Source organism: Olea europaea, chromosome 10 (assembly GCF_002742605.1).
Source record: "Olea europaea var. sylvestris chromosome 10, O_europaea_v1, whole genome shotgun sequence".
Taxonomy (NCBI): Eukaryota; Viridiplantae; Streptophyta; class Magnoliopsida; order Lamiales; family Oleaceae; genus Olea; species Olea europaea.
In genome coordinates, this window is record NC_036246.1 from 25,649,620 (window position 1) to 25,676,977 (window position 27,358).

At 34.8% G+C, this 27,358-nt stretch overlaps 4 protein-coding genes across 4 annotated transcripts; 2 read left to right on the forward strand and 2 right to left on the reverse strand.

Moving 5' to 3' along the window:
- LOC111400454 (uncharacterized mitochondrial protein AtMg00810-like) lies at window positions 1–589 on the reverse strand. The gene is made up of 2 exons (XM_023027870.1): window positions 573–589; window positions 1–415 (listed from the first exon to the last, which is right to left on the reverse strand). Exons 1-2 carry the CDS (start codon window positions 587–589, stop codon window positions 1–3), a joined length of 432 nt encoding a protein of 143 aa, XP_022883638.1.
- Window positions 590–17,180: 16,591 nt separating this feature from the next.
- Window positions 17,181–19,055, forward strand: LOC111401631. Its single transcript, XM_023029458.1, has 2 exons — window positions 17,181–17,507; window positions 18,406–19,055. Exons 1-2 carry the CDS (start codon window positions 17,367–17,369, stop codon window positions 18,847–18,849), a joined length of 585 nt encoding a protein of 194 aa, XP_022885226.1. The 5' UTR covers window positions 17,181–17,366; the 3' UTR covers window positions 18,850–19,055.
- A 152-nt stretch (window positions 19,056–19,207) lies between these two features.
- On the forward strand, window positions 19,208–21,560 carry LOC111401630 (anthocyanidin 3-O-glucosyltransferase 2-like). The gene has a single exon (XM_023029456.1). The coding sequence runs from the start codon at window positions 19,906–19,908 to the stop codon at window positions 21,352–21,354; it is 1,449 nt and encodes a 482-aa protein (XP_022885224.1). The 5' UTR covers window positions 19,208–19,905; the 3' UTR covers window positions 21,355–21,560.
- Window positions 21,561–22,224: 664 nt separating this feature from the next.
- On the reverse strand, window positions 22,225–25,512 carry LOC111401632 (protein NRT1/ PTR FAMILY 4.6-like). The gene is made up of 5 exons (XM_023029459.1): window positions 25,283–25,512; window positions 25,074–25,185; window positions 24,668–24,885; window positions 23,399–23,839; window positions 22,225–23,313 (listed from the first exon to the last, which is right to left on the reverse strand). Exons 1-5 carry the CDS (start codon window positions 25,298–25,300, stop codon window positions 22,330–22,332), a joined length of 1,773 nt encoding a protein of 590 aa, XP_022885227.1. The 5' UTR covers window positions 25,301–25,512; the 3' UTR covers window positions 22,225–22,329.
- Window positions 25,513–27,358: the final 1,846 nt, after the last annotated feature.

The following is a 27,358-nucleotide window of genomic DNA, read 5'->3' on the forward strand; positions in this document are numbered from 1 at the left end:
TCAAGGTTGGTGCATAAATCTACTCAGGACATGTACAACATATGTCATATCCAGCCTCGAAACAGTCAAGTAAATTAGCCTGCCGACTAATCTTCTATATTGACTCGAATCTTTAAGAAAGTCACTCTTGTCTGATAATTTCAAGCCTCGTTCTGCTGGAGTATCAATAGGAGCTACACCTAACAGCCCTGCATCCTTAATGATTTCCAATGCATACTTATGTTGGGAAATAAAAATTTCGTTCTTAGAAGTAGATACCTCAATACCAAGAAAGTACTTTAAATTACCAAGATCTTTTAGATGAAAATGACTATGCAGAAATTTTTTAGTTGTACCAATGCTAACAGGATCATTCCCGGTAATTAAAATATCGTCAACATATATCAAGAGAGCAATAAATGACTTGCCTTGTTTTCTGGTGAACAAAGAGTAATCAGCTCGAGATTGTACATAACCAGCGGAGCAAATAGCCTCTGAGAACTTGGCGAACCACTAGCGAGATGCCTGTTTCAATCCGGTACAATGACTTATGAAGGCGACAAACCAAGTTATCCTCCCCCTATTGTCGAAGCCCTGGCGGCGGAGACATGTATATTTCTTCAGCTAAATCACCATGAAGAAAGGCATTTGTTGACGTCCATTTGGTGAATGGACCAGCCACAAGAGGCAGCCAAGGCGAGCAAGCAGCAAACTGAGATTATTTTGGCAGTGGGGGAAAAGGTGTCCTGATAATCAACACCTTCCAGCTGAGTGAAGCATTTGGCGACTAAACGAGCTTTGTACCTCTCGATAGAACCATCGGAATGGTGTTTGATTTTAAACACCCATCTGCACCCAATAGGAGTCTTGTCGGTCGGAGTGGAACTAGAGACCAAGTGCCGTTGGCTTGGAGAGCCTGTAATTCGGAACGCATGGCTTCCTGCCATTTAGGATGAACGACGGCTTCCGAATAAGAACTGGGTTTTGTAACCTTACTGATCTGAGCAACAAAAGAGCGACATGCAGGTGTATATATGTGATACGAAACAAAATTGGCCAGTGGATATCTCGTACCTTTGGTCGGACCAGGCAGCAAGGTGGACGATTGGTTGGATGAAACAGTGGAGCAGACGTAATCGCGAAGCTTGGCTGGCGGATCGATGTGGCGACTGGAACGACGAAGTAGAGCTGGATCCGGTGGATAGCCGGGATCGGGTGCAAAAGAGGAGAGAAGCGGTGGAGGAAGCGGGTGTGACAAAGAATTTGGTGCTGGAAATGGTGAATCCGGCGAAGGAGGAGAGGCAGGAGCGGGTTGTGGAATTGGAGAAGAAGGAGTCGTATTTGGATGAGGAGGGGTTGTGTTTGGATGAGAAGTGTCTGGAATGGAGTCAAAATGGTAAGGGATGTCATGGGCCACAAGAGGAATTGGGCCTGAATTAGTATTTAGGCCAGAATTGGTAGAGTAGGGCTGAATAGATGCATAAGGAAATATATTTTCGTGAAATTTTACATCATGGCTAGTGAAAACCTTTTTGGTTGACAAATCAAATAATTTGTAAGCCTTCTGGCCAATATGATACCCAATAAAAATTGAGGGTATGGAACGATGGTCAAATTTGTGAGAAGTATGGACATTAGTTGCATAGGCTAAACAACCAAAGACACGCAGATGATGAAAAGAAAGCGATTTTGAGTAGAGAAATTCAAAAGGGGTTTTGTAAGAGAGAACCGGAGAAGGGAATCTATTGATTATGTGTACAGCAGTAAGGGCACAATCCCCCCAAAATTGGGCAGGGAGTCGAGCTTGAAATTTCAAAGCTCGAGCAACCTGTAAGATGTGAAGATGCTTGCGTTCTACAACCCCATTTTGTTGAGGCGTATAAACACAAGAATGCTAAAAGATGACACCATTGTCATGGAAAAAGGAACGAAGTGAGATAAATTCCCCACCATTGTCACTTCGAAAAATCTTAATGTGAGACCCAAATTGTGTGAGAACATGTATAATCGTCAACAATAGTGAGAAAATAATAAGCACCAGAAAGAGAAGGGTGTTGATAACGACCCCATATGTCACAATGAATTAATTCAAAAGGTTTTATAGAAGAGATTACACTAGGACGAAAAGGTAAACGACTCTGCTTAGCCAAAGAACAGATAGGCCAAGCATTATTGGATTGAACGAAAAAATTCAAAAAATTCTTCGCAATGAAACTCAAACAAGGAGGTGACACATGGCCTAAGCGGTTATGCCATAGATCGGTGGATGAGATGGTGAGGTTACAGGTTGGTCGATGTGTGGATGAAGAAGAGTTTGTCACAGATTTCTTTGTTGCTATTGCCACCAAATAGTATAGTCCGTCATGTTGTTTACCCAAGCCAATCATCCTCCTCGTAGCCAGATCCTGCAAAACACACCAATAAGGGAAAAAAGGTTATTGAACAATTCTGGCCTCTTGTTAGACGACTAACTGACATCAAATCAACTTTGAATGTAGGTACATATAGAACATCATTCAAATTGTAGACGGAATTCAGAGGTAATGATCCCTTTGCAACAATATTAGCCTTTTCTCCGCTAGGCAATAGTACAAGAGATAACGAGCAATTTTTATTTGTGTGGAAAATAATTTTGACGATGAAGAAATATGATTCGTCACCCCACTATCGATGATCCAACTGCGGGAAGTGACTTTAGACAAACCTGGCTTGATCATGGCATTTGCTTGAGAGCTAGATCCTTCATTTTTGTTGTCAAGAAGTGACAAGAGCTGCTTCAATTGGGCCTCTGAAATTCCAACAACGTGATTGCTGTCCTCTTTAGAAAGACACTCGGACACATGATTAGCTGCAGGCTTGTTATTGCTGTTGAAACATTTTGGGCCTGAATTATACTTAGCCTTTGGGTGGCCCGCTGGATACCTATGTAATTCATAGCAAGTTTGGACCCAATGGCCCAATTCTCCACAATGGGCACAATGAATACGACCTCTTCCAAATCCTGAACGTTTCTTTTCTTGATCATTTCGACGTCCTCCATTGAATTTTTCTGTTGATTTTTCTTGTGATCTGAAATCATGTGAACCATATGGACGGTCAAACCTTCCTGCACGAACTGATGGAGTGGATTTGTTGCTATTGTTGCTTCGAACAGCCATAGCTGCGCTACCACCAGAATCTCCTGCAGCGTGTGTCGAACTCAGAAGACGTTGCTTTTCTTCTTGAGAGGCAGAGGAATATGCTTGGCGAACTAAAGGAAGGGGTTCATCAGGAGGATTTGGCTGCGAACACCACTGTAAGAATCATTTAATCCCATCAGAAATTGCATCAATTTTTGTTGATCTTGTTGTGCTCCATATACTGCATCGCTTTAGGAACTTAGTTCATCCCATAGGCCCTTTAATTTTGTATAATAAGCAGAGACAAAGAGTTGTTCTTGTCGAAGATAGGCAATATCTTGCTGAATCTCGAAGATGCGAGGTACGTTGCTTCGAGAGAATCGTTCACAAAGATCTTCCCAAACTTCATTAGCGGTAGAGTAATATATTACACTGTCTGAAATTTTCGGACTGAGAGTGTTGACGATCCAGGAATGGACCATATCATTACACCGAGACCAAGCTGCATAATTTTCAGGATCTGTCCTTTTTGAAGGTGCATTGATTGATCCATCGACAAAACCTAGTTTGTTTTTGGAATTTAGAGCCAAAGTCATAGCCCTTTTCCAAGTAGAATAATTGTCTCCATTCAAAGGTTTGGAAATCAAAACCAAACCTGGATGATTTGAATGATGAGTAAAATAAGGATTTGAGATATTCGGTCTCGAAGAATCTGCATCAGGATCGACAATTTCTTTGCCAGGAGCAGAAGGAGTTGGTGGTAATTCATCATTGACCATGACGGCTGAAAGAGAAAGATGCTACAAGAGAGATTTAAAGTGCAGCGACGAAGCAGGATCTTAGTCCTGCTCTGATACCATGAAAAGATGGAAGAGATATTGAATTTGCTTGAATAATATTATTGATACTCTATCGTGTATTTATACAGGAAGAAACATTGACTACTCTTACAAATCAGTTATCATGAGTTGTCTAGCTAAAAGTTAGGTAATACAATAGGAAAGATAATATGCTACAAATAAGAAAGATAATATATACAGCTTTATTTCCTAATAAGAGAAAAGTACAGAGAAAGCCAAAGACAAGAAAAAGAAAGATAATAGTGTCAAAGAGAAGAAGAAGAATCCTCAAGACAAGAAGTATTCGGCTAAATTAAGAGCCAAATTAGAGAAGACTGATAGCAAAATGTAGGCTCTAGTGATTAAGAAAGAAGAAATTTTAAAGCAGATCAATGAAGCAGAAATGAATGTAGCAAATCTAAGTGGCCCCCGTCCCTCCTTGGGATACTTCACATATCAGTGGCAGATCTAGGAATCCAGGTGAGTACAGGCGGCTGGGCAATAAGATTTCTGGAGTGAGCCAGCATGGGGGGCCATCAGTGGCGAATCTAGGATTTTAAGTCAGCACGGGCAATTGTTGATTGTTGACCATCAACCGCAATAAAGTATTAAGAGCTCGTTTGATGTCTTTTTTTTCTTTTTTTTTCTTTTTTTAACAAAAAATGCATTTTGAAATAATAATTTCATTGAGAACGTGAGGTCAAAAATAAGAAAAAGGTTTTGAATTTGCGTATAATATTATTTTATCGAAAAATATATGGTTAAAAATAAGATAGATAAAAATGTATTTTGAAAAAAAAAATGAAAATAAAACAAGGCCTAAAATTTAAATATAACAATTATTTTGTTTATATTGAACATATATAATTCTATTATAAGAATAAACCGCATATTCACCAAATGACATTGTTACCCAGTATCGTATAATTTAAAGGAAGAGTATGATTTTGAATCTTAATAATTTTATTAAACCCAATAAATGTAATATATATTATTTTGTCGAATTAAGTGCCAAAAGTAATAGATGTCATAGTGGTCAAGCTTTCAATGATTATAATAAGGGTTCGAGGTTTGAATCTCATCCAACTACTTTCTATTGCATTAATTTTGGTAGTTGTTGTAAACTAAAAAAATTGCACAATGAATTGACTGTGAAGAGAATCGAAACCGGGACTTGTAAAATGTAAATATAAACTCTAACCACTTCAACTAGAAGGAAATTTTGGAAGAAGAAAGAATTATCAGTAATATAACCTAAAACCTTAATCTGTTTTCAGCAAAAAAAAAATGGCTTTCGGCGGATCCAGTTAGGGCGGCCACCTAGATCCGCCACTGGCGGCCATAGAGGCTCACCAGGTGCTGGCTGGTCCCCTGCTAATATGTTGACATTACTTTAACAAAAAAGGTGGGAGTGATACCACAGAATGGCTTTAGTTAGTGTTGTTGGGTGTAGGCTATGAAAATGCACCAATGTAACTAATTATCAATGGTTCAAATAGAAGGAAATATGTAATCAGAATTCAGATAGGGATCAGACACTGAAAATAATGCACAAGTTATTCCAACTTGTTTTCTTGATGGTAAAATTAAGAAGAAATAAAAATGAACATCTTTATTCAATGGTAAATTGCTTGTAAAATGAGAATAATCGTAGAATTTGCATCATGAAGACAACATAACAGTCAATATCTCAAGTTTCCATTCTTTAATTTGATAGATTTCTAAGCAATCTTTAGCCAATGTTGAAGGACTATTGAGTGAGCAATTGAACAGGCTGCTATCATTCATTAACATAGCTTTCTGTACGGTAAGAAATGAACAACCATAATCACAACTAATTCAAGAATGAGGTTCAACTATATAATTCCATTAAATTGATTCGATTTTTTAATACTTAATTGAACCAGCTTTCTTTTTAATTAATTATACTCTTTTTACAAATAATTTTATATATTTGAAAAGGCTGAAAACCTCTATTCCTTGTATTCATGGTTAAAAAAATTACTCCAATATGCCAATACAAGTTTTGTTCCCCTTGAAATCGTATGGAATTGGTTGATTCAACTTGAAATCACCTTGTATTTGTCATTAAGGGTTTTGGGGTGTATTGTAGGTAGGCTTGTTTAGACATAATAAATAAATAAATAAATAAATAAATAAATAAATAAAATGGATTGGATTGATTTAAATAATAATTCCAACTAAATTTTAAGTGGAAATTACATAATTCCAGAAATTTAAAGATGACAATTCAAAATTAAGGGATGAAGTTTCATTTATTCATAAATCAGGTATCAATGTACACAAACCCTAACCCTAAATCATTTTAATTTTTTCTTCTCCCTCTTCTCTCTACTTCTCTCCTTTCTCTCTCTCATTTTTTCTCCGGTCTCTATCTTCTACACCGACAACCTAGTCAAACTTCGGCAACTAGCAACGACGAAGTTGCACCGGCCAACGGCTGCTACGAAGCGTGCGGTGTTTGGAGTCCTTTGGCGCCAACGGCTTGTGGAGAGGGTTTGGGGTTTTTTTCTTTCTCTTTCCAATTTGAAGAGGTGGCAGCGACAATTTGGGGATTGTTGGTAGATCTCGTAGTTGTGTTCAAAAGAGTGGTGGTGGCTCTATGCAGCACCACTTTGATTTTGGATTGGGTTGTGCAGTGTTTGGTGGTGGCAGTCATCATGGTTTCTGGCGGTAGTGGAGGTGTTAGTGTTGACAAGGGTAATGTGGGTGGTGTTGGTGAGGTTGTGGGTTGGGTATTGTTGGTGTGTTTGATGGTGGCAGTTGTGGTGGTTTTTGGCGATGAGGTGGTTGTTGGCGGCTGTGGTTGTCCTTATTTTTGTTGGCATTTGATTTTATTTAGTGGTGGTGATTTTGTTGGTGTTGGTGTTGATGGTTGACATGACCTGTCCCAAATCACCCTAATGGACCCGAGACGAGAGGTGCGCTGATGATAGATGCTGACTAGATGTCAAAATCTATCACCAAGACTGACTATGAGTTAATTAAAAAAAATGCAACAAAATCAAATGCTTATATAAAACGTAATGCGATGGGCCCAAAATATTTACTTCGTGTTTCATCAATATGAGTTATATATTCAACATGTCATGTGGCTCTCATTCCGAAATCATTAGGCTTTTCCAACTAAAAGAATCAATTGCTACCTGAAGGGAAAAATTGTGGAAAAATATATGAGTTGATAGCTCAATGAGTGGAGAAGTTCGAACATAATTATACTTTTTCAATTTAAACATTTTTTTCTTCATACATAGACATCAAGCTCATATCGTTTAGTAATTCACACGTTAGCCTCATAAAATTTATAGTCAGAAAGAGAGACATTCTCATAACTCTTAAATATCATCTCATATCCACGATATAGTCATCAGCTGATTTATATAACATCTCATCACATCACATGTGATATATCAAAAATGTACCCTCTAACTAAAATCTATAATCCGTCCCTTGGGCTAAGAACTTTTACCACGGGTTTTTGGCCTCCTCCGTGAACGAAAGTTGGTCTCAAAGACCTCTCATAATCAATTCTAAAACAAGGTCAAGGCTCCTCTGTGAACTATATGTACACGATCAAGACCAATGTCAGGTCAAGACCCCTTCGTGTAGGATGGAACACGGCCAAGGTCACTCTGTGTACTAGAAGAAAGACATAATCACAAGTACTTTTCTGGCTAATCTCAATATCACATATCTCACATACCAAACAATTATCAATATCATAAATAATCCTTAAAATTTCGTATGGATCATAATAAAAGAAACTTTCATTGTAATCACATAATGAAGCAAATAATTCACATAGTTGCATATACTTTGATAATATACTTAATTTATAAATACTTTAAAATATTTATATTTTTTCACTCACAGAACTATGCTCGCCAAAACCAATTCGGTTGGTAAGATGTCTCGATATCCGTGTCACTGTCTGAAATATTATATAATTTTTAAATTAATAATTAACTATTTTAAGTAATCTCAATAATTAAATGGGTGATAGCCAAACTTAATCATTTCACGTTTAAGTGATTTCTCAAGTCTCTTTAATCACTAAAATTAACTTGTCTTTTATTTTACTCAATTTCATAGCCCATTATACTTAATCCCTTCAATTAAATTTAATTTAATCTAACAATTTAACAACTATAAAATTAAACATAACTTGACAATAAGTAACCTTTCAAAATTGAGAAATTCAAATATAATAGTATAGACCCCTTATTTTCAAACACATTGGGGAAATTTTTCTATTTTTTTCCTTTCTTCTTCCTCTTCTTTTTTTTTCCTTCATTTTTCTCCCTGCTCTCGTTTTCTCTCAATGTGTGTTGTGTGTGTGTTTGTGGGACAAATTGATAGATTTTGAACTAGGCCTCCCTCTTTTTTTTTTTTTTTTTCTTCTTTTAATTAAACTAATGTATTATAAAACTCACCTCCTTAAAAGAATTTCGTACTTGAAATTCAATTAATTAAATGTAGAAAAGTCATGGATACTGAGAACGCATTTGCTTTTCACTCTCCCATGTTGCTTCTTCTACAACATGATTTCTCCAACGAATTTTTAGTCCCAAAATTTAATCTTTCGTATCATATTTTAATAACTTCCTAAGCGAATATATAATATTCTCATTTGTTCTCTCTCTCTCTCTCTCCAAAACCTTAGGAAAACTCAATTATTTTTCCAATTTGAAGTTTAAAATACTACTTTTCATGTTCTCCAAATCTTCACCTTACGTCCTAATTTAAACAATTCTCTAATCACTTTCTTTTTCTATAACCATGGTTACATATTAAGATCGAATAACATTCTTTCGCCCATTTCGTTATACGTCCTTGGAATATTTCAATATTATATATAACCGCAGTTATCATCACTTGTGTCTAGTTTTTATATGTCAATTCCATGAAAAATAAATAATTATCCCAATCTCCTTTACTTAACCAACCATAATTTATAGCATCTCTTTTAAACTTGTCTTCATAGTGTCTGATATTTTATCAAAAGAAGATGCACAATGTAATTTAATTATATAACTTCTTACAACTAACCAAAAATGAATACTCCAATTCTGTCATGTAATTAACAATATTGTCTAAATATAATTTTATTAGTCTATCATTTGAACTGACTATATCATTTAAAAAGAATCGTGTAACCTTTGTCAATCTATCCACAATGATTTTAAATTCTATTTTGTCTCCATTCCGTGTATTTGAAATCCCTAAACAAAAATATTTAAGGGTAACTATCTCTATTCTAAATTGACAATATCTCCAACAATTCAATTGTTCATGATTTTCTAAAATTCTAGTTATCCCCAACAAAACAATTAAGATAGCTCAATATGATGTTCTTTTCCTTTAATTCTATATCACCCAATGTTAATATGTACAGAATTTCCATTTCCACCATTTCGAATAAAATATACCTTAAAACTCTAATAATTGATAAGTATTGATATTTCTCGCAATGTAATGACATAATTCCAATATAACCAACTCCAAATCATGGTTTAATCATGCATCTTCAACAATCTATCATATAGTTCATAATTAATCATTTTACTTCAGAACATGTTCTAAACCTTAACATAATCTATTATCATAAATCAAATCCCATCAACTTTTGATACAAGAGTAAATGTTTCCTTGGAATTTAATGTGACAGCAACACTTTTTACATCCTTAAATCCACACAAATTTGGTGCTCTTACTTTCTATGAAGAGACAATTATAATAATTAATCCATGATAATTCTATACTCTTATTTTGTAAAGAGACCATCAGCCTATCACCAATGCATAAGCTTTTTTGTATATCACACAAAGACCTTCAATTAAGATTATAACCTAAAGATACAGTTCCACAATTGAATAAAATTTACATGATGATCGTCTTAGACTTTAAGCTATCCAACATGTCATCCATATGTTCCATAACATGCAGATTTCGAGAAGAATGGAGTACTTTATTCATGAAATCTACAAATACAATCGAAAATAACTCAAAATTTACATACTAAAATTTCATTAAATTCATCTTAACTTCAAAATTTGGCTCAAAACTTTCAAATTCTATGGAATATAATACAATACTCCAACAAATGGCCTTTAAAAAATTAATTAACTTAACAACCCCAAATATATCAACACATTATCTTGCTATAGGGCAACCATAATATTCATTTACCTTTTATTCACCATATCATGTTATAATCATGTAATCTTATCCTTTGTCGTCATATCATAACACCTAAAACATTTAATTATATAAATTTCCCTTAAGATCATGAAATAGTAACCCTCATACTTATCACGTGAACCTTTTACACATCAATATACCACCTGAGATTTCATATGTTAATTATCCAATCTCAACAAATTCCAACACTATCATTTTGTTTTCCCTTTTTTTTTCTCGACGCACATAATTATAACTGAATGCACATATTTACTTAATTCTATTTCTTAAGGAAAAAAAATACCCTATAACAAGTAATCATTATGATGTCTATCCCGATTTTCTCACATCCCTTATAATCAACAACTCATAAATAATCGAAATAATTAGAATTATCATTTATTTTCTCGATGCCTAAAGTACACAATAACATATTGTCATCTCTCAATCAACAAATCATCATTTTGTCTTTCACAATTTCTTATCATTTAGCATAAATATAAACCATCATAATTTCTATTATCATCCCATAAAAGTGGCCACAAATCACCACAAAACTTGATAACACTAATGACCATTTGGTTTCAAGAATAATTAAAATTCCCCAATGATTGTCACCAATCACATATCATATCATTTCCTTGTATTTATCGTGCAAGCTATAGCTAAAAATTTTCCTATGTACTCATAAAAAAAATCATGTAGTTCTACAAATAAATTGATAATTTAGTGCTTGTAACATCTGTAACTTCGAATGCCCCGTAAAATCATAACAATCTGTTCAAATCTTAATAGGTTACATAAACAAATGGCTTTAACCTAACAACTAATAACATTTCCAACCATCAGATCAATTCAACTACCATACTTACATACTAGTCGTTTCTAAATCTATTAATTTTTTTTTATCATTTTTGGTTCCATACATTTGAGCTAGAGAGCCTGTGATTCCGCCACCACGACATGTGATCATACCCACTGAACATGCATGAATCATAAAAATTTTCAAAATCATGCTCTGATACCACTTTGACACGACCCGTCCCGAATCACCCTAGTGGACTCGAGACGAGACGTGCACTGATGATAGATGCTCACTAGATGTCAAATCTATCACCAAGACTGATTATGAGTTACTTCAAAAAAATGTAACAAAATCAAATGCTTATGTAAAACATAATGCGATGAGCCCAAAATATTTATTTCGTACTTCATCAATGTGAGTTATAATATTCAACACGTCATGTGGCTCTCATTTCGAAATCATTAGGCTCTTCTAGCTAAAAGAATCAATTACTACCTATATAAAAAAATCGTAGGAAAATATATGAGTTGATAACTCAATGAGTAGAGAAGTTCGAAAATAATATACTTTTTCAATTTAAACATTTTTTTCATACATAGACATCAAGCTCATATCGTTTAGTAATTAACACGATAGCCTCATAAAATTTATAGCCAAAAAGTGAGACATTCTCATAACTCTTTAAATATCTTCTCATATCCACGATATAGTCATCAGCTGATGTCTCTACCATCATCTCATCACATCACATGTGATCTACCAAAAATGTACCCTTTGATTAAAATCTGTAATCCGCCCTTCGGGTTAAGAACTTTCGCCACGAGCCTTTGGCCCCCTCAGTGAACGAAAGCTGGTCTCAAAGACCTCTCATAATCAATTCTAGAACACGACTACTAGAAGAAATATATAATCACGGATACTTTTCTGGCCAATTTCCATATCAAATATCTCACATACCAAACAATTCTCAATATCATAAATAATCCTTGAAATTTCGCATAGATCATAATAAAAGAAACTTTCATTGCAATCACATAATGAAGTAAATAATTCACATAATTGCATATACTTTGATAATATACTTAATTTATAAATACTTTAAAAATATTTATATTTTTCCACTCACAGAACTATGTTCGCCAAAACCAACTCGGTTGGTAAGATGTCTCGATATCCATGTCGCCACCTAAAATATGATATAATTTTTAAATTAACAATTAACTATTTTAAGTAATCTCAATAATTAAATGGGCGATACCCAAACTTAATCATTTCACGTTTAAGCGATTTCTAAAGTCTCTTTAATCACTAAAACTAATTTTTCTTTCATTTTACTCAATTTCATAGCTTATTATATTTAACCCCTTCAATAAAATTTAATTTAATCTAACAATCTAACAACTATAAAATTAAACATAATTTGACAATAAGTAACTTTTTACTTACTTTTCAAAACTGATAAATTCAAGCCTAATAGTATAGACCCCTTATTTTCAAACACATTGGTGAAATTTTATTTTATTTTTTTTCTTCTTCCTCTTCTTTTTTTTCTTCCTCTTTTCCCTTCATTTTTCTCCCTGCTCTCGTTTTCTCGCAGTGTGTGTTGTGTGTGTGTGTTTGTGGGACAAATGGATAGATATTGAACTTGGATGAATTGATATAAATCAATCCACCGCCTCCCTCTTTTTTTTTTAATATTTTTTTTATTAGCTTTTGACTTTTCTTTTGATTAAACTAATGTATTACAATAGTGGTGGTGGTGGTGGTACTGTTGTGGCGGCAGCACGGTAATGGTGGTACGTGACCACTATTTGACATATGGGACCAATCATTTAGTTATTTATGACCAATAATTTAATTGTGATCTAAGATTTTTATAATTTGTGATCAATTAATTTAATCTTGAAATAATCTGTTCATAAGTGCGGGTTTTTGCACTTAATTGGGCCATTAAACATAGATATTTGTGAGTCTCATTAGCGATTTATAATTTTTAGTTGTTTTTATTATGTAGATGAAAACCCGACGTTGACTGATGATTTGAAGGAATTTATGCTAGAAAAGATGAAAAAGATAAAGAGAAACGAAGGGGAATTTTGAAAAGTCAATTTCTTCTTCTCTTTCTTGTTTCTTTTGCTTTTCTTTTTCCTTCTTCCTTTTACCTACATTTTCTTGAATATTTTGGGAAAGATTGGAGCATGTTGTTGGGTAAATAGCTTGGGGAAGAAGATCCATTGATATAGAATATTTTTCAACAAATTCTCTCTTTATCAATAAGTTTTTCTTTTTCATATTTTCCATCAATGTTTTGTAAGACTTTATTAGTTATTTGTGAATAGTTCATGGTTATCTAAATATATTGGTGATTGGGGGTTATTTCAAACCCGAGTTATGATTTTCAATTAATTTGTACTTTATAGTTCTCTTGATTGATGTGTTTAATCCATTGTGTTAAATGTTAATTTTGTTATTCTTGATTGTTTAGGTGTACAACTAAATGATTGAGTTGTTTCAATTGATACTATTTTGGGATTTATAGTACGTAGTAGCTATTTATTCTAAAAATTGTAACAATTACATTTCGATAGACTATGAAGAATTTTCAATTGAATGTATGTGTATTAACACTTAAATGAGTAAACTGAGCTTGTGAGTTTGCCCTTAATTCGATTCATCACTTTTTGTCATAATGCATTTGTTAAATTAAATCTAGAGAGCTTGTTCTAGGTTTAATGAATAGGGTTGAGTAAAGAGCTTGTTTTATTTAGCTAACATGTAAGAAGAGATTGAGATAATTGAGTTTGTAATTATTCTCGAATTGTTTTTAATCTTGAGAACGAAATTTTTTCTCATGGTGGTGAAATACCACTCAATCACATTTTCTCGTATTCAATCAAAAATCACTTTGTTTATTTCAAATTTCAAGTCTTTTCTATTTTGAATTTATTGCTTTCCTTAGTTCAACGAACCAAACCCCCCCTTTAATCTATTTAGTATACTACAACCCAACCCCCCCCCCCCCCCCATTTAATCTATTTAGTATACTATTGTTAATTTTACTTTTTAGTGTGCAATTGATATAATTGGTTCAATTCTCTGCGGAAAATGACTCTCACTTGCCATATTACTACTCAAGACGGCATATTTAAGTCAAGTAAAGAAAATTAATTGGAACATCGTTTGGAACGTATCATCTGTGACATCTTAATTTTTTATTTGGGATCTCGAAATAAATTGTGAGCTATAAAATATTTAATTTGTGACCTCGAAATAATTTGTGACTAATTAATTTGATGATATGTGACCAATAAATAAATTTTAAACTATAATTGTGTATTTGTGACCATTAATTCTATAACTGTGATTTTATTATATTTAATTAATAAATATTTTTAATTAATTAAATATATATTTGAATTTTAAATTTTCAAACTATTTACCTGACTTTTGAATTAGTGTAATAATACACCTGTGTTATGAATTTCTCCAAATTTTAAGTATATTAAAGTTCATAAAATTGAAAGACCCATCTCATTTTTTAAATAAAATCATAATTACTCAATTATTCATATTTAATTAGAGATAATTAAGTGATTACCAAAATTAGTCACGAAAATTCCCCTATAAATAAGACTAATAATCTATAAGGACGAGGAGAAAAAAGTGAAAGCGCCGAAGACAATCACAAAGTGCTGAAAAAATCCCAAAGTCAAAGGAAAATAAGAAATCCTCTCAAATATAAATTCGGTGAACCCTAAGAAGATCAAAGTCTTCTTCAAATCAAATTCAAATTCAAATTCAAGTCCAAACCCGAGCCCCAGCCCCAGCCCCAGCCTCGAAATTCAAGTGTCGAACAAGTCAAGTCTCAATAAATCAAATTTTCAACAAATTCTTGAAGACCAGAATTCAAATCACGTGGTCCCTCATCTTCAAACGTTCAAATCATTAATCAGAAGTAGTGGTACTGCTATTTGTAACTATTTCTGTATTTTAATACATGAAATTCGTTGTACAACTTGTACTGAATAAAGCGATAGTAGTGGTACTACTATCTTGGTTGGAGTGGAGAGAGAGAGAGAGAGAGATAGAGAGAGAGAGAGAGAGAGAGTTTTCTTAATATTATTTTTGAAAGAACTTGAATTTTTTAACTTTTAGAATGATTTCATTGCTTTGGAACATGAAGAAATCAAGTTTATTGATTATAACTCACGATCATATTGATATAAGTTAATTTTATTTGTGATTGGTATCAGGGGCGGAGCCAGGAATTTTGTCCAGTGCGGGCAAAATTTAATCAAAGTCGAACTTTTCGAGTATGGATTTAATGATATTATGACAATGCTAAAAATAACATAACGACAATACTAATAAGATAATTATCTTCTTCCTTATCCTAGGATCTATAGCAAGTTGTGCAACATCAAAATTCATTTTATTCGATATCTTCACATCAACATTTTCTACGAAATATTTTCTTTTAAAGAACTCTACATTGACACTTCAAACTAAAATAAACCACAAGTGACAATTAAGTACTAATTGATAAGAAAAGAACTACTAATTTTTACAAATTGGTAGAACACCATAAAATCATTACTAATTGTTTAAATAATTGACAAAAATCAAAATTTCAAGAATCGATCACAAATATTACCAAAATTCAACATTCACATAATCAAAATCCTTAATATTAAAAAAATCACATGATCAAGAAAATTTTTGTTGTAAATTTGAGGGCCCAAAAACATGTGGGTTTTAGGAAAGAAATGAACTTTAAAAATATTTCAAAACGAGAGCAGATTTAAAGAAAAAATTTTAATTTCTTGTTGAGGGAAGAAAGTCAAAAAATGTCGCCGTGCACTTGGAGTTGGGGCAAATTAGTGTGTGGGTTGAACTTTAAATAAATGAAAAACATACTTTCTATAAAAAAAAAAAAAAAAAAAAAAAAAAGAAAAGAAGAAGAAAAAAAAGGAGAGAGAGAGAGAGAGAGAGGTGGTGGAAGTATAAAAGTTATTTTTGACTTGTTTGATAACCCAATTCATCATTTAATCAAAGTCCAATTTGTACATCCATCATTATCATATAAATCTGAACTTTAAAGAAAACTTCAAGTTTAGGTAGTATTCTACTAAAATTTATATGTATAAACACCATGATTTATCTTATTACTTGACATTGGTTATTTATACAGCCCACTTTTCAATCATTTTTTTTTACCTGTGTTTGTCAATTCAAGTTCTATGACCAATTAATTGGGTTTTGAATCATAAAAATGATGTTTGCTTTTTATTGTAAATTATACTATAGTCAAAATAAGTGGTTCTGTTTAATATCATTATGTTTGAACTAATTAAAATTTGGATATAATTGTTTAGCCATTTTTTTCTTTACCAAATCTATAACAGTTGCAACTAAAGAAAAATAAAATAAAATACAATAAATCTAATCTTGTGTGATAGAAATAAAAAAAGTGTTTACATTTTCTTTGTTTACGGTTCTATGTTGTCATTTTATTTAAATTTTAAACAAGTATTTGAATAAGATTGATGGTATTTAACACTCATCAATCAACTACCGTCCGACAAAAGTTCGGTTATGAAATAGTAACACTTAGCGAAATTCAGTGATCATTGAGTTACATTTTTAAGTTCAATGACACAGTAGTAACATATGGCAAAATTCAGTGACCATTAAGATATAGAGATTAATTTCAATAGTTGTGTTTTGAGATAAACATTTTCAACATCTATATATAGATTTCACGTGTTTGTTTTTATTCATTCATTCACTTCATAATTGCTTTATATTACTAATGCATATTTACTTCAAAGTTTTGTATTTATATGAAGTCAAGTACCATGTAAAGAGGGTTCAAAATATAAGTAGGATCTTAGGTCTACATAATTTGGAGTGCTCCTATTACGAAATGTGGTCGATAAATTGTTAACACCTGTGCGGGACATTATCTTATTAAGGAGAAAGAGTCGAAATCTTGCCTCGACCAAATTCATATTTAGGCATTTCTCTTTTTACTTTACGTATTCGATTTTGATAAGTCAAAATTCTATCAAATTTTATACCCATAAAATGTATGTTATTTGAATATAATTTATGAATATCTATTTTTCCATCATATGCAAGATAACATTATTCTAAGTAAAAAATGTGTGACAAAAAGTCACCCGCAAGAAAAATAAGGGTAATGCAGGAATCTTCGATCTTAAACTACATAAAAGTTTCCGATAGGATAAGCAACGCAGCTATTGGTCGAAACGCTCTCCCAGAAGATTTCCAAACGGGTTTTGTTTTTTCCTTCCAACCGAAAATTCAGTTCTAACAAAATATTTCCCACAGAATTATTTTCATTTTCGGGCGATTAATTAGCCGGAAAATCTGAGATTCTGTACTAACATTTTCAATCAAATGGCGGCGGCAGCAAGTGCCAGTATTTACCTGGGAAACATAGAGCACCGTCACAGTTTCTTCTCATCAAAGCCTCGATTCCGCCGCCTGTTTCCGGCCAATTACAGCCCACGATTCCTAGCCATGGCACCCAAGAAGAAGGTACATGCAAACACATATATATGTACTTGTTTTTATTTATTTGAATATTGATTATTGAAATTTCTACTTTCGAAGAGAAAATTAGGAATTTGCAGTCATTTTACATTTATTCAATAGCCTACAAAGGAGGAAAGAAATTGTTTAAAAAAATTAATAAACTACCAGCTCAATTTAGTTGCTTTCGTTTTAGAGAAATTCGATGAAATGGTGTATGTGCTATTTTTTTAATCAAATGCCTCATAGACGTACAATTTTGATAGTTAGTTGGAAATTAGCCCATTTGATTCTCATTTTTTAAGAATGAAAATAAAAAATATAGTCGTTATGAATCCACACAAAAGATAGTAAGTCAAATATGATGGATTGATGTGATAGATAACGGTTATATTTCTCATTTTTGTGGCCGAAGAATGGAAATCAAACGCGGCACGTCTTTTATTTGACTCTAAGAATTATGCATGGTAAAAATGAAAATTTGATTCGCATGTGAGTGAAGAAGTGTTGAGGATTGGATTTTAAATAAATATATTTCTACATTTTGTTATAGAGCTTTTCAGATAAGGTGATTTAGCAAATGAGTAATGCTACTTGTACATAAAGAGTTACGGAAAGTTTTAGAGATCGATGAGATGTTAAGAAGAGAATAGAGATTATTTATTTATTTTTTGGTAGAAGAATTTCTAACCCAAAATTCTAGTTGAATAAAATACACCTACCACTAGCAGTGGCATTATATTCTAATTGAAATTAGGCAAAATGAGAATAAAACAAGAAAATCTATAACGATAGAAATCGGTGTTTTATTAACGATAATAGATTTCATGTTGGATGCAAATTTGTTGAATAGGTTTCTTAATTTACAGAATAAGAATCAGATCACGACGTCTTTAATTTTTAGGTGAATAAATACGATACCGATTGGGCAAAGGAATGGTATGGCGCTGGAATTTTCTATGAAGGCAGCGAAGAGCAAGAAGTCGATGTGTTCAAGAAACTTGAGAAACGAAAAGTCCTAAGCAATGTGGAAAAGGCCGGCCTATTATCCAAAGCAGAGGAATTAGGATTCACATTGTCATCTATCGAGAAGTTGGGAGTGTTATCAAAGGCAGAGGAGCTCGGCCTGCTCAGTTTACTGGAACGGGCTGCCAGTTTTTCACCCTCTGCCCTGGCCTCGGCTTCACTACCAATTTTGTTGGCGGCAGTGGTGGCAATTGTGGTGATCCCAGATGACTCGGCGGGGCTGGTGGCGGCCCAGGTCGTGATTGGTGGGTTGCTTGCCGTTGGGGGTGTTGGTTTGTTTGTGGGATCACTTGTTTTGGAAGGGTTGCAAGAGGCTGACTAAAGGTGAAAATCTTGATAATTTGTGGTCTTATTATGTATCTCCTTTTTATTTTTCTCCCATCGTTTATCTTGGTAAGAAGAATGCTTTGGATCGAGTGATATTTGGAAATCTTCTTTGGTTTAAAAGAAAAGATATGTCAATGTATTTTATTAAGGGGCTGTCTGGGAGCTATTAATGGTAGATTATAAGCTGAATTTGTACCGTTATACAGTGGGCGTAAGTTGTAGTAGAGCCGCAATTTTGGACTAGTCCAAGCAAATTTACCTATGTGCCCTTGCAAATTTGAAATCATATTTCTTGACACAAGGATAACGTTAGTCATTTGGTTATTGGGAAGTCAATAATGTCAGGCGCAATGGGGCCCAAGATTAATGGAACGGCTATAAAATTACTTATAATTTTGTCAAAATCGCGCCCAAACAGCCACTAAAGCACGTGCTTCACCAAATTTATTGCCCAGTCCACCGTGTAGTCAATTGTCTCTTTTCTATTTTATTTTTATTTTTTAACTCGGTGCTTTTGTAAAGCTAATGCTAAATTTGTGGGTTAAATACCCTTATAGTCATTGAACTTTAGGGTGTGTTGCAAAATAAATCGTTAACTTCAATTTTTGTTTTCTGTCCGTCCACACTAGTTGATGAATAACAGATTTGTTTATTTGATTAACGGCTTGTCTACATGGTTATATTTGAATTTGATGTTAAAACATTGCGCCATAGCAGATGACTTCCCTCGTAAGAAAATTCTGCTTTCATTATTTTGCAAATATGCTATCCCCATTGACAAAATGTAATGTTGAGACTTTAGACACTTCCAATAAGCAATGAATGTAGATGAAAGGACGGATGAGAAATAAAAAACGAAGTTTCATTAATTGAAGCAAAATTAAGTTAAAGTATGAAATTGAAAGTTTCGCTCAAGTTCAGGGACCAAATCGATTTTTCTTGTTAACCCCACGTGTTGTGTAATATATAGTTGTGCTCCTTTTTCTTCGATATTGGGGATAATCAGTGGAATTCATTCCAAAATTTTCTTGTGAATTTGTTCATCTTCTCCATGGATAATACTCAACACCTTGTTTTCATCCCGTGGCCGTTAATGGGCCATGTACAAATAGTCGAATTAGCAAAGATAATTGTCGATCGTGAACCTGGGATCTCTGTCACAGTCCTCCTTATGCAGCTGCCGGCATATAAAGACACCGTGAGTAGCTCCTTTCTCAACTCTCTCCCCGCCACCGGATCCACTAGCACCGCCTCCGCCGCCTCTCGTCTCAATTTTTTGGAGCTTCCGCCGGCAAATCCTACCGCAGAATGGAGCTCAAAAACTCGAGGCTATTTTGTCCATAACCATGTACAGAGCCAAAGATCGAACGTAGAAGATTTCGTCAAGTCCCACAAACCAAATGTTGTTGGGTTTGTAGTTGACATGTTGTGCACTGGCATGATTGATGTTGCAGAGAAATTCCAGCTCCCTAGCTACGTGTTTTTCACATCTCCGGCGAGTTTTTTGGGTTCGATGATTCATTTTCAGACCCTTCAAGATGAGCAAATGCAGGACGTGACTGAATGGAAAAACTCGAATTCCCTCGTGTTGATCCCGACTTTTGAAAATCCGGTTCCGGCTAATGTTTTGTCTGATGTATTGGTGGACAAGGATTTGTGGTTAGGCCGGTTTTTGGACTATGCAAGGGGATATAGAAAGGCCAAAGCCATTATCGTCAATACGTTTGAAGAGCTAGAAGCTTATGCACTCAGCTCCTTCTCCCTCTCAGCAGCCTATGGTAGATCAATAGTTCCTCCGGTTTACTCGGTCGGGCCGATTCTAAACAGAACTCCACACCCGAAGGATACAGATGATTGTATAATTAAATGGCTCGATGAGCAGACTTCAGGGTCGGTGCTGTTCCTTTGTTTTGGGAGCCAGGGCGGTCTGAGCAAAGACCAAGTTAAAGAGTTGTCTCGTGGGCTAGAGCGGAGTGGCTATCGTTTCCTTTGGTCTCTTCGTCAGATATCAGCAAATAACAAGGATGCGGAGTTCCCGAGTGAATATTCGGATTTCGGGGAAGTTTTAACCGAAGGGTTTCTTGCGCGGACGGCCGGGGTCGGGAAGGTAGTGGGGTGGGTGCCACAGGTGCGTGTGCTCTCGCATCCCGCAGTGGGTGGGTTCGTCTCGCATTGTGGATGGAACTCCGTGTTGGAGAGTCTATGGTATGGGGTGCCCATAGGCACTTGGCCATTGCATGCAGAACAAAAGATGAATGCTTTTCAACTTGTGAAGGAATTGGGATTGGGAGTTAAGATTTGTTGGGATGATGAGCCTATTGTTACAGCAGAAGAAATAGAAAGAGGGTTACGGAAATTGATGGAGAGTGAGAGTGAAGCAAGAAATAAGCTAAAAGAGATGAAGGAGAAGAGTAGGATGAGTATGGAGCAAGATGGATCCTCGCATAGGTCTCTTGGTCGACTCGTCCAAGACATTTTGACTATCGGTACAAGCTGTTAGGAAGAATGAATCCGGATCCAACAGAAGCAAAAGATCACCACATTGATATCAGCTGAGTCAAGATCAAATGTCACTTAAACCGTCAAGTCAAGATGGGATATAAAAATTCATATTTAAGTCCGTGTGAGGAGGGTGTTAGTATTTAACTCTTGTTTCTAGTATTAATATAAAATAATATATATATGATAATATATTTAATGTATTGATGATGACATGTGGTGGTTGATTGGTTTGTCTTTTATGATCTTTTCGATTTAATGACAAAAGTTAGGTTTGTATTAACCTTGGATGTCCTCTTGTGGTGATTGATTAGTTGTTTCGTAGTGATGGATTGATTTTGTTTGTGATTTTCTTTAATTTGATGATAAGTCAGTTGACTAATTCACGCCCTCGTCTGGTCAAACAATAATTATGAAATTAAAACTTCAATCATACTACATGCACGCAGACTGTTGTCAGATAATTTGATAGATTGCGAGCTAACATAATTTCATTGGATGTTGGATAAAAAAAAAACAACAATTCCATTTGTACAGAAGAGTGCTTCACAAAAATGCACCAGAAAGAGAGTGTTGTGTGGGCCCATGTTGTGATAAACAATGGCAAAAAATCATCCCCCACCCTAGTACTGTCTCTTTTCTGTAGTGGTTCTGTGTGTACAACTTCTATACACACAGCACTGCAACAAAAAAAAATTACTTCAAACCAGTCAATCCAATATCGCCATCTCATTATCCATGTACATTTCATATGTACAAGGAGTTTAATTCTTATAACTTTACCAATGAAAGAAAATCAAACTAACAGATTATAGTTTCAAAAAATATTGAACAATAATAAAGCTCGAATATTGAATAAGATAGGAAGTAGAATTATTTTACAGTAATTGAGGAGATAAAGTTCCCCAATAAACCATAATATTCAGAACATGGTCCCTCTTTACATCTTTCTTTCTATCAGCTACTTCTGCATTTGTCAGTTGTTTACAATTTGATTTTCATTTCCTGATGATCTGTACCTGTAGCGTTGTGCCCAAAAGAGATAATTCAACAAGTTCAATCCACTTAATATGCACATTAACCAGTAAAACCTCTCCAAGTGATCGTGGTTGATGTTTCTGGCATAGAGCCATGGTGTGTGCCGAAATGAGCCAGTTATACGATTAACTAAAGCCACGAGCACTGAGCTCAGGTAATATCCCATGGCTAATGAAGCCCAAGAGAGAGCTGTTGCCAATGATTTTATAGTATTTGGTGCCTCTGTAAAGAAGAAATCCATCATACCAGCCAAGCTGAACAGATCGGCTGAACCAAGGAGCACGTATTGCATAGCCACCCAAAAGAATGTGATTGGAAGAGGTTCAGTTGAATCCATTAGGCCAGATTGTATTGCCACTCTTTTCCGCTTCATTTCTACTAAAGCTGCAACAGCCATGGCCACAACAGAAAGAACCAGACCAATTCCAATTCTCTGTAGATGAGTAATTCCAGTTTCGGTATTCGTTGCCTTCTGGGAGAATGGAATGATTACATGGTTATAGACCGGCGCAAGTATTATGATGAACAAGACAGGAAATACTGGAAGAGAGGCTGGTGGAATTTTAAAGGATCCAACTTTCGTGTTCATGGTGGCTGCTTGTTGGATGGAAAAGGTGGAAAGCTGAGCAAGGCAACAGTTGAGCATAATAGTTGACAAGAAAATTGGTAGTATCTTAAGGACACATTTCACTTCTTCTACTTGTTTTATGGTGCTCTTAAGCCATGGCTGGCGGGCCGTGGTCATTAGTGCTCTGTTAAGGAACTTAAGATCTTCTGTTAGAGTTTCAATTTCTGCCTTCCTTTCAGAATATTCTCCATCCTCTCTAGCCCTAGTTGTATATGATGAGCTTGTGCTAAAGTTTGAAACAACATTGCTAGAATTCCTTGAGATCCACCAGTGGTAGATTGAAGCTGCCAAAACCTATTAAAACAACAGAAAAGAGATAATTCTTCCAACCTTAAGTTGGTTAGTCTATGGAGATTCTGAAACTGTGCTAAAGACATACCTTAAATATAGTTGTAATAGGGCTTCCTGTTGGGATTTTGATCCTGTAAGTAGCTGAGCCGAGGAGGAAAATTGGTATAGAGATCAATATCGTTGCAGTTGAGATCCCAAAACCCCACTGCCAGCCCTTGTTATCTTCTATCCACACCACAAATGTTACAGCAGTCAGTGCTCCACAAGAGAGGCTGAACACATAATAATTGAAGAATGTTGATCTCTGCTTCCTTCCATGTAGTGTCTTCTCATCAAATTGCTCAGCTCCATGTGGGGGAAGTGAACCTTTTATTCCTCCAACACCTAGTGCCACCAAATAGAGGCCGGTGAATAACATTATAGCTTTCCCCCTGTCAACTTTCTCACATTTTACGTTTCGGTCTACTAAAGGGCATACTGGCGGTTTCAGTGAAGGTATTTGAGCTTGCACTGTGAGTATTACCAAACCCTGTTCATATATTTAGAGTCAGTCAAAAATATGTTATATGCCTCACATGGCTCAGTAATGATCTGCATTGTTGATGGACTTTAGTCCTGTTTTATGTTAATCCAGTGTGAAGAACCAATGAAATTGTGCATTTCCCTATTCTGAATTACCAATGACAATGACATCTGTCATATTCATGGATATTAGCGTTGAAATTGATAGTGCACTACTTACATCTCAACTCTCAAGCATTATAAAGAGCAATAGGTATATGAAGTACTAGCAATCCACAAATTTTGATTGGACAGAAACTCGTGACAAGGGTCTTGAACTTTTAATATCTTACACCTTCCACTCTCAGTTGTCATTTATGGAAATTATGGTTAAGTTCTTGTTTTCGCTAAAATATTTGTGTGTTGTTGTGTATTAGCTAGGTAAAACATTTTGATGTAATATTCTTGCTTGCTATTTCCTTGAAGTAATCCAGTATATAATTGTAATTTGTCTCTGCATGGGGTCATAGCACCTGAAGTAAGACAATAATATGCCCATAGAGGAGGCTATCTAATTCGTTTTTGTTTCCAGTTATGCCGGTACTGCCTCTGAAATGAAACAGCCTTGCTTCTTAAACCTGCACTTGATGAACCTTATTTATGCCTTGCCATGTGACAGTTTATATGATGTAGATCTTAATAATACTCTTCGAAGACTTATTATAATCTTTTCATTCACATCTTTTGCAGAAGAATACGAAATGTTTTCTGAAGTTATTTTATTGAGTATTAAAATTAAGGATTTTGAATAGACGTGTTGTGTAATATTAGCTGTGAGGCTGGGTCCTATTCTTACCAGAAATTCTGTCATTGCACTTATTATATAGATGCGATACGTGGTGAAGTAGGCGTCAGATAAGAAGCCTCCAAGGAGAGCGAGGAGGAAGGCCGTGCCCATGAAATTTGTGACAATGTTGGCTGAGCTTGATGGAGAGAAGTGCATGAATCTTGACAAATAAAGAACCAAGTTGCTCGCATTGGCCAGGTATGCTAGGTTCTCCAAGACCTCCACAACTAAAAGTTTGCAACAGGAAGTAAATTGGTAATCAAGTTCATGCTCATGTTTAGACCAGACTGGGAAGTTATTATCAAAATTTTAGCTCATTTCTCTTGTTTAATATTGTCCAGTTTTGTCCATTCTAGTATACCAAACGGGCGTGGTTACTGTGTGAAAAGTAATAAATGTGACTTTAGAGACTAACCTAAGATGAAAGAGGCAGCAAGCATGCCTCCATGACGGCCTTTTATGGCCGATCTATTTCTCCAATCTATGTAGCCATCCCACCTGTTCGAATGCTGCCCCTGCCCATTATCCTGCAGCATTCGCAAAGGAAAAATTGAATATCGTTTTGATGATGAAGATCCTTTAATGAAAAAGAAAAACATATACAGAAAATTCAGCAGAGTGAACCATCTCTATTTCCGACATCTATGGAATCTCTTGCTATGTGAACCCTGATCAGAAACTGTTCAGCCTAAGCAGCATCTGTGCAGGAGTTGCATATTTAAATACTGAGAGAATATGGTTGTCCTACCTCAATGGAAAAACCTAGATTCCTTGAAAGTGACTTTACATTCTCACATCCTATTTTCCTAATTATGATGTAGTTGTCTTTAAGCGTTGGTTTGTCTTGAGAGTGGGGGCACAGAGAGATATAGAGATTTCTTTAAGTTTATATATATATTTTTATTTATTTATTTATTATTATTATTTTTTTTGTTGTTGGAGCAACTCGCTCCAAAGATTGTCAAATCAGTGTTTTTTGGACTTAGTTTCACATCACATTTCTCTACCTAACAATCAATCCAAACTACTTCAATCCACAATTAAAATATTCACCTCGGTTGCTTCTCAATCTCACCCACAAATGACAAGATAACGGTAATAATTGGTAGCTACAAAGACAAGAAGAAAACGCCACAAAATGAGGCAAGGAAGAGACCACAAAGTGAAAGGGAAGTCACCGGTTTTGGCACCATAAAGGCACCCTGTTTTGCTGTTCTATGGCAGCCATGTTTTCTCCTCTCAAACACACAAATCACAAACTAAAAAATGGCTAGGGCAAGCGCATATAACTAGGGTTAGGTTAGGCTTTTAGTTGGACTAATAACAAGGCTAAATGGGCTAAGATTGAAAGCCAGAGGTAATATAAATGGGCCGGATAGAGCCTTTGGATTTGGTTGTTAATGACTATTTCACTCGCTGGTCGAGGTCTATGAAATATAGTCCCACGTTTAACATCATAGTTCAAGATTTATTGGGTATCAAAATCCAACATTTTTGTACAAAAGAAAAATAATAATAATAATAATACTAATAATAATAATAATAATAATAATAATAATAATAATAATAAGTAGAGAAGGGGAAAATCAAGTTCATTTGAAACTTCAATGATGTATTTTCATAATCATTAGTTCATGAGAAGTGAGGCTTTGGAGGAAAACTAGGTGAAAGTTACTAAGCTTAATAGCTTGATGATCAATTAAACAAATGATGGTAATGCTGCAAGTTGATAATCTACATAACTTTGAATCTGGACCTGCGCCACAATCTCTTTTCCTATATTGGTGGCAGCGATTTTAAGAGATTAGAACTGTCCTAATTACATTAATCCTAGTCTGATATTTCCTATAACAGAAAAACACACTTTCTTTATGTAATCAGGAAAGATTATCCAATTTTTTGGGAGCTGAGCTACTTGCAGATTTACTACTTACTTAAGAAAAAAGAACCTAGGTGACGGTTATAAGTCATCTTCCAGTTCACGTGGCCTTTTGTTCTTTACCATGTTCTCAGGTAGCTTTCAACACCTACAAATTTCTTCATGCTACTGGAGTCAACTGATAAATGTCTTGCTCATCTTGTGGTGTAAATTGCTTCATCGTTTTCCTTTCTGGGCCAATGAAATGAGTGGATGCTACATTGCTAATGAAGCTGTGAAAGTGCAGGATCTACGCGATCAGCAAATTTTGGTGGTTGAGTATTACATATCATTCATTTTCATGCACTTCTTAGTCCGAAAATTTGGATAGTTCAATGCGTCTTTTTAATTTAGTTGTGTATAGTCTCTTTAAAGAGTTTTTTGTAGTTCTATTACTATAGATCACATGTTAGTGGCCCCACTATTGAAAGGGCTAGAAAGGCTTAAGTAAATATCAGTATAATTGTACCACGTTGAGAATTTGATCTCTATGTTAAGGACAGGAGGTCCTATCGATAATTATATTTTTTAATATACTATTTGTACATAATGCGATATTTATAACGGTGTCCACCCTCCTCACATGGAGGAGGACCCACTTCGAATAAATTATATTTTATTCGAAATGGATCTCCCTCTATGTGAGAGGAGTGAATATCGTTATGAACGTTTTGATATACGTGTAGCATAACCTATATTCCAATCTCTTCTCCTTTGCAACTGGAATATGATAAATTTTTCTTTTGGGGTGGAGTGGGGATTGAAAAGGATCTTCCACAAAG

What these genes read in the sequence shown, in the direction of transcription:
- LOC111401631 (XM_023029458.1), top strand. Translation starts at nt 17,367, where the DNA reads ATGGCGGCGGCAGCAAGTGCCAGTATTTACCTGGGAAACATAGAGCAC. An exon ending in CCATGGCACCCAAGAAGAAG is followed by an intron (nt 17,508 to 18,405) that starts GTACATGCAAAC and finishes TTTAATTTTTAG; the next exon opens with GTGAATAAATACGATACCGA.
- LOC111401630 (XM_023029456.1), top strand. Translation starts at nt 19,906, where the DNA reads ATGGATAATACTCAACACCTTGTTTTCATCCCGTGGCCGTTAATGGGC.
- LOC111401632 (XM_023029459.1), bottom strand. An exon ending in TGCTGCCTCTTTCATCTTAG is followed by an intron (nt 24,886 to 25,073) that starts GTTAGTCTCTAA and finishes GCAAACTTTTAG; the next exon opens with TTGTGGAGGTCTTGGAGAAC. An exon ending in GTGCAATGACAGAATTTCTG is followed by an intron (nt 23,840 to 24,667) that starts GTAAGAATAGGA and finishes ATATATGAACAG; the next exon opens with GGTTTGGTAATACTCACAGT.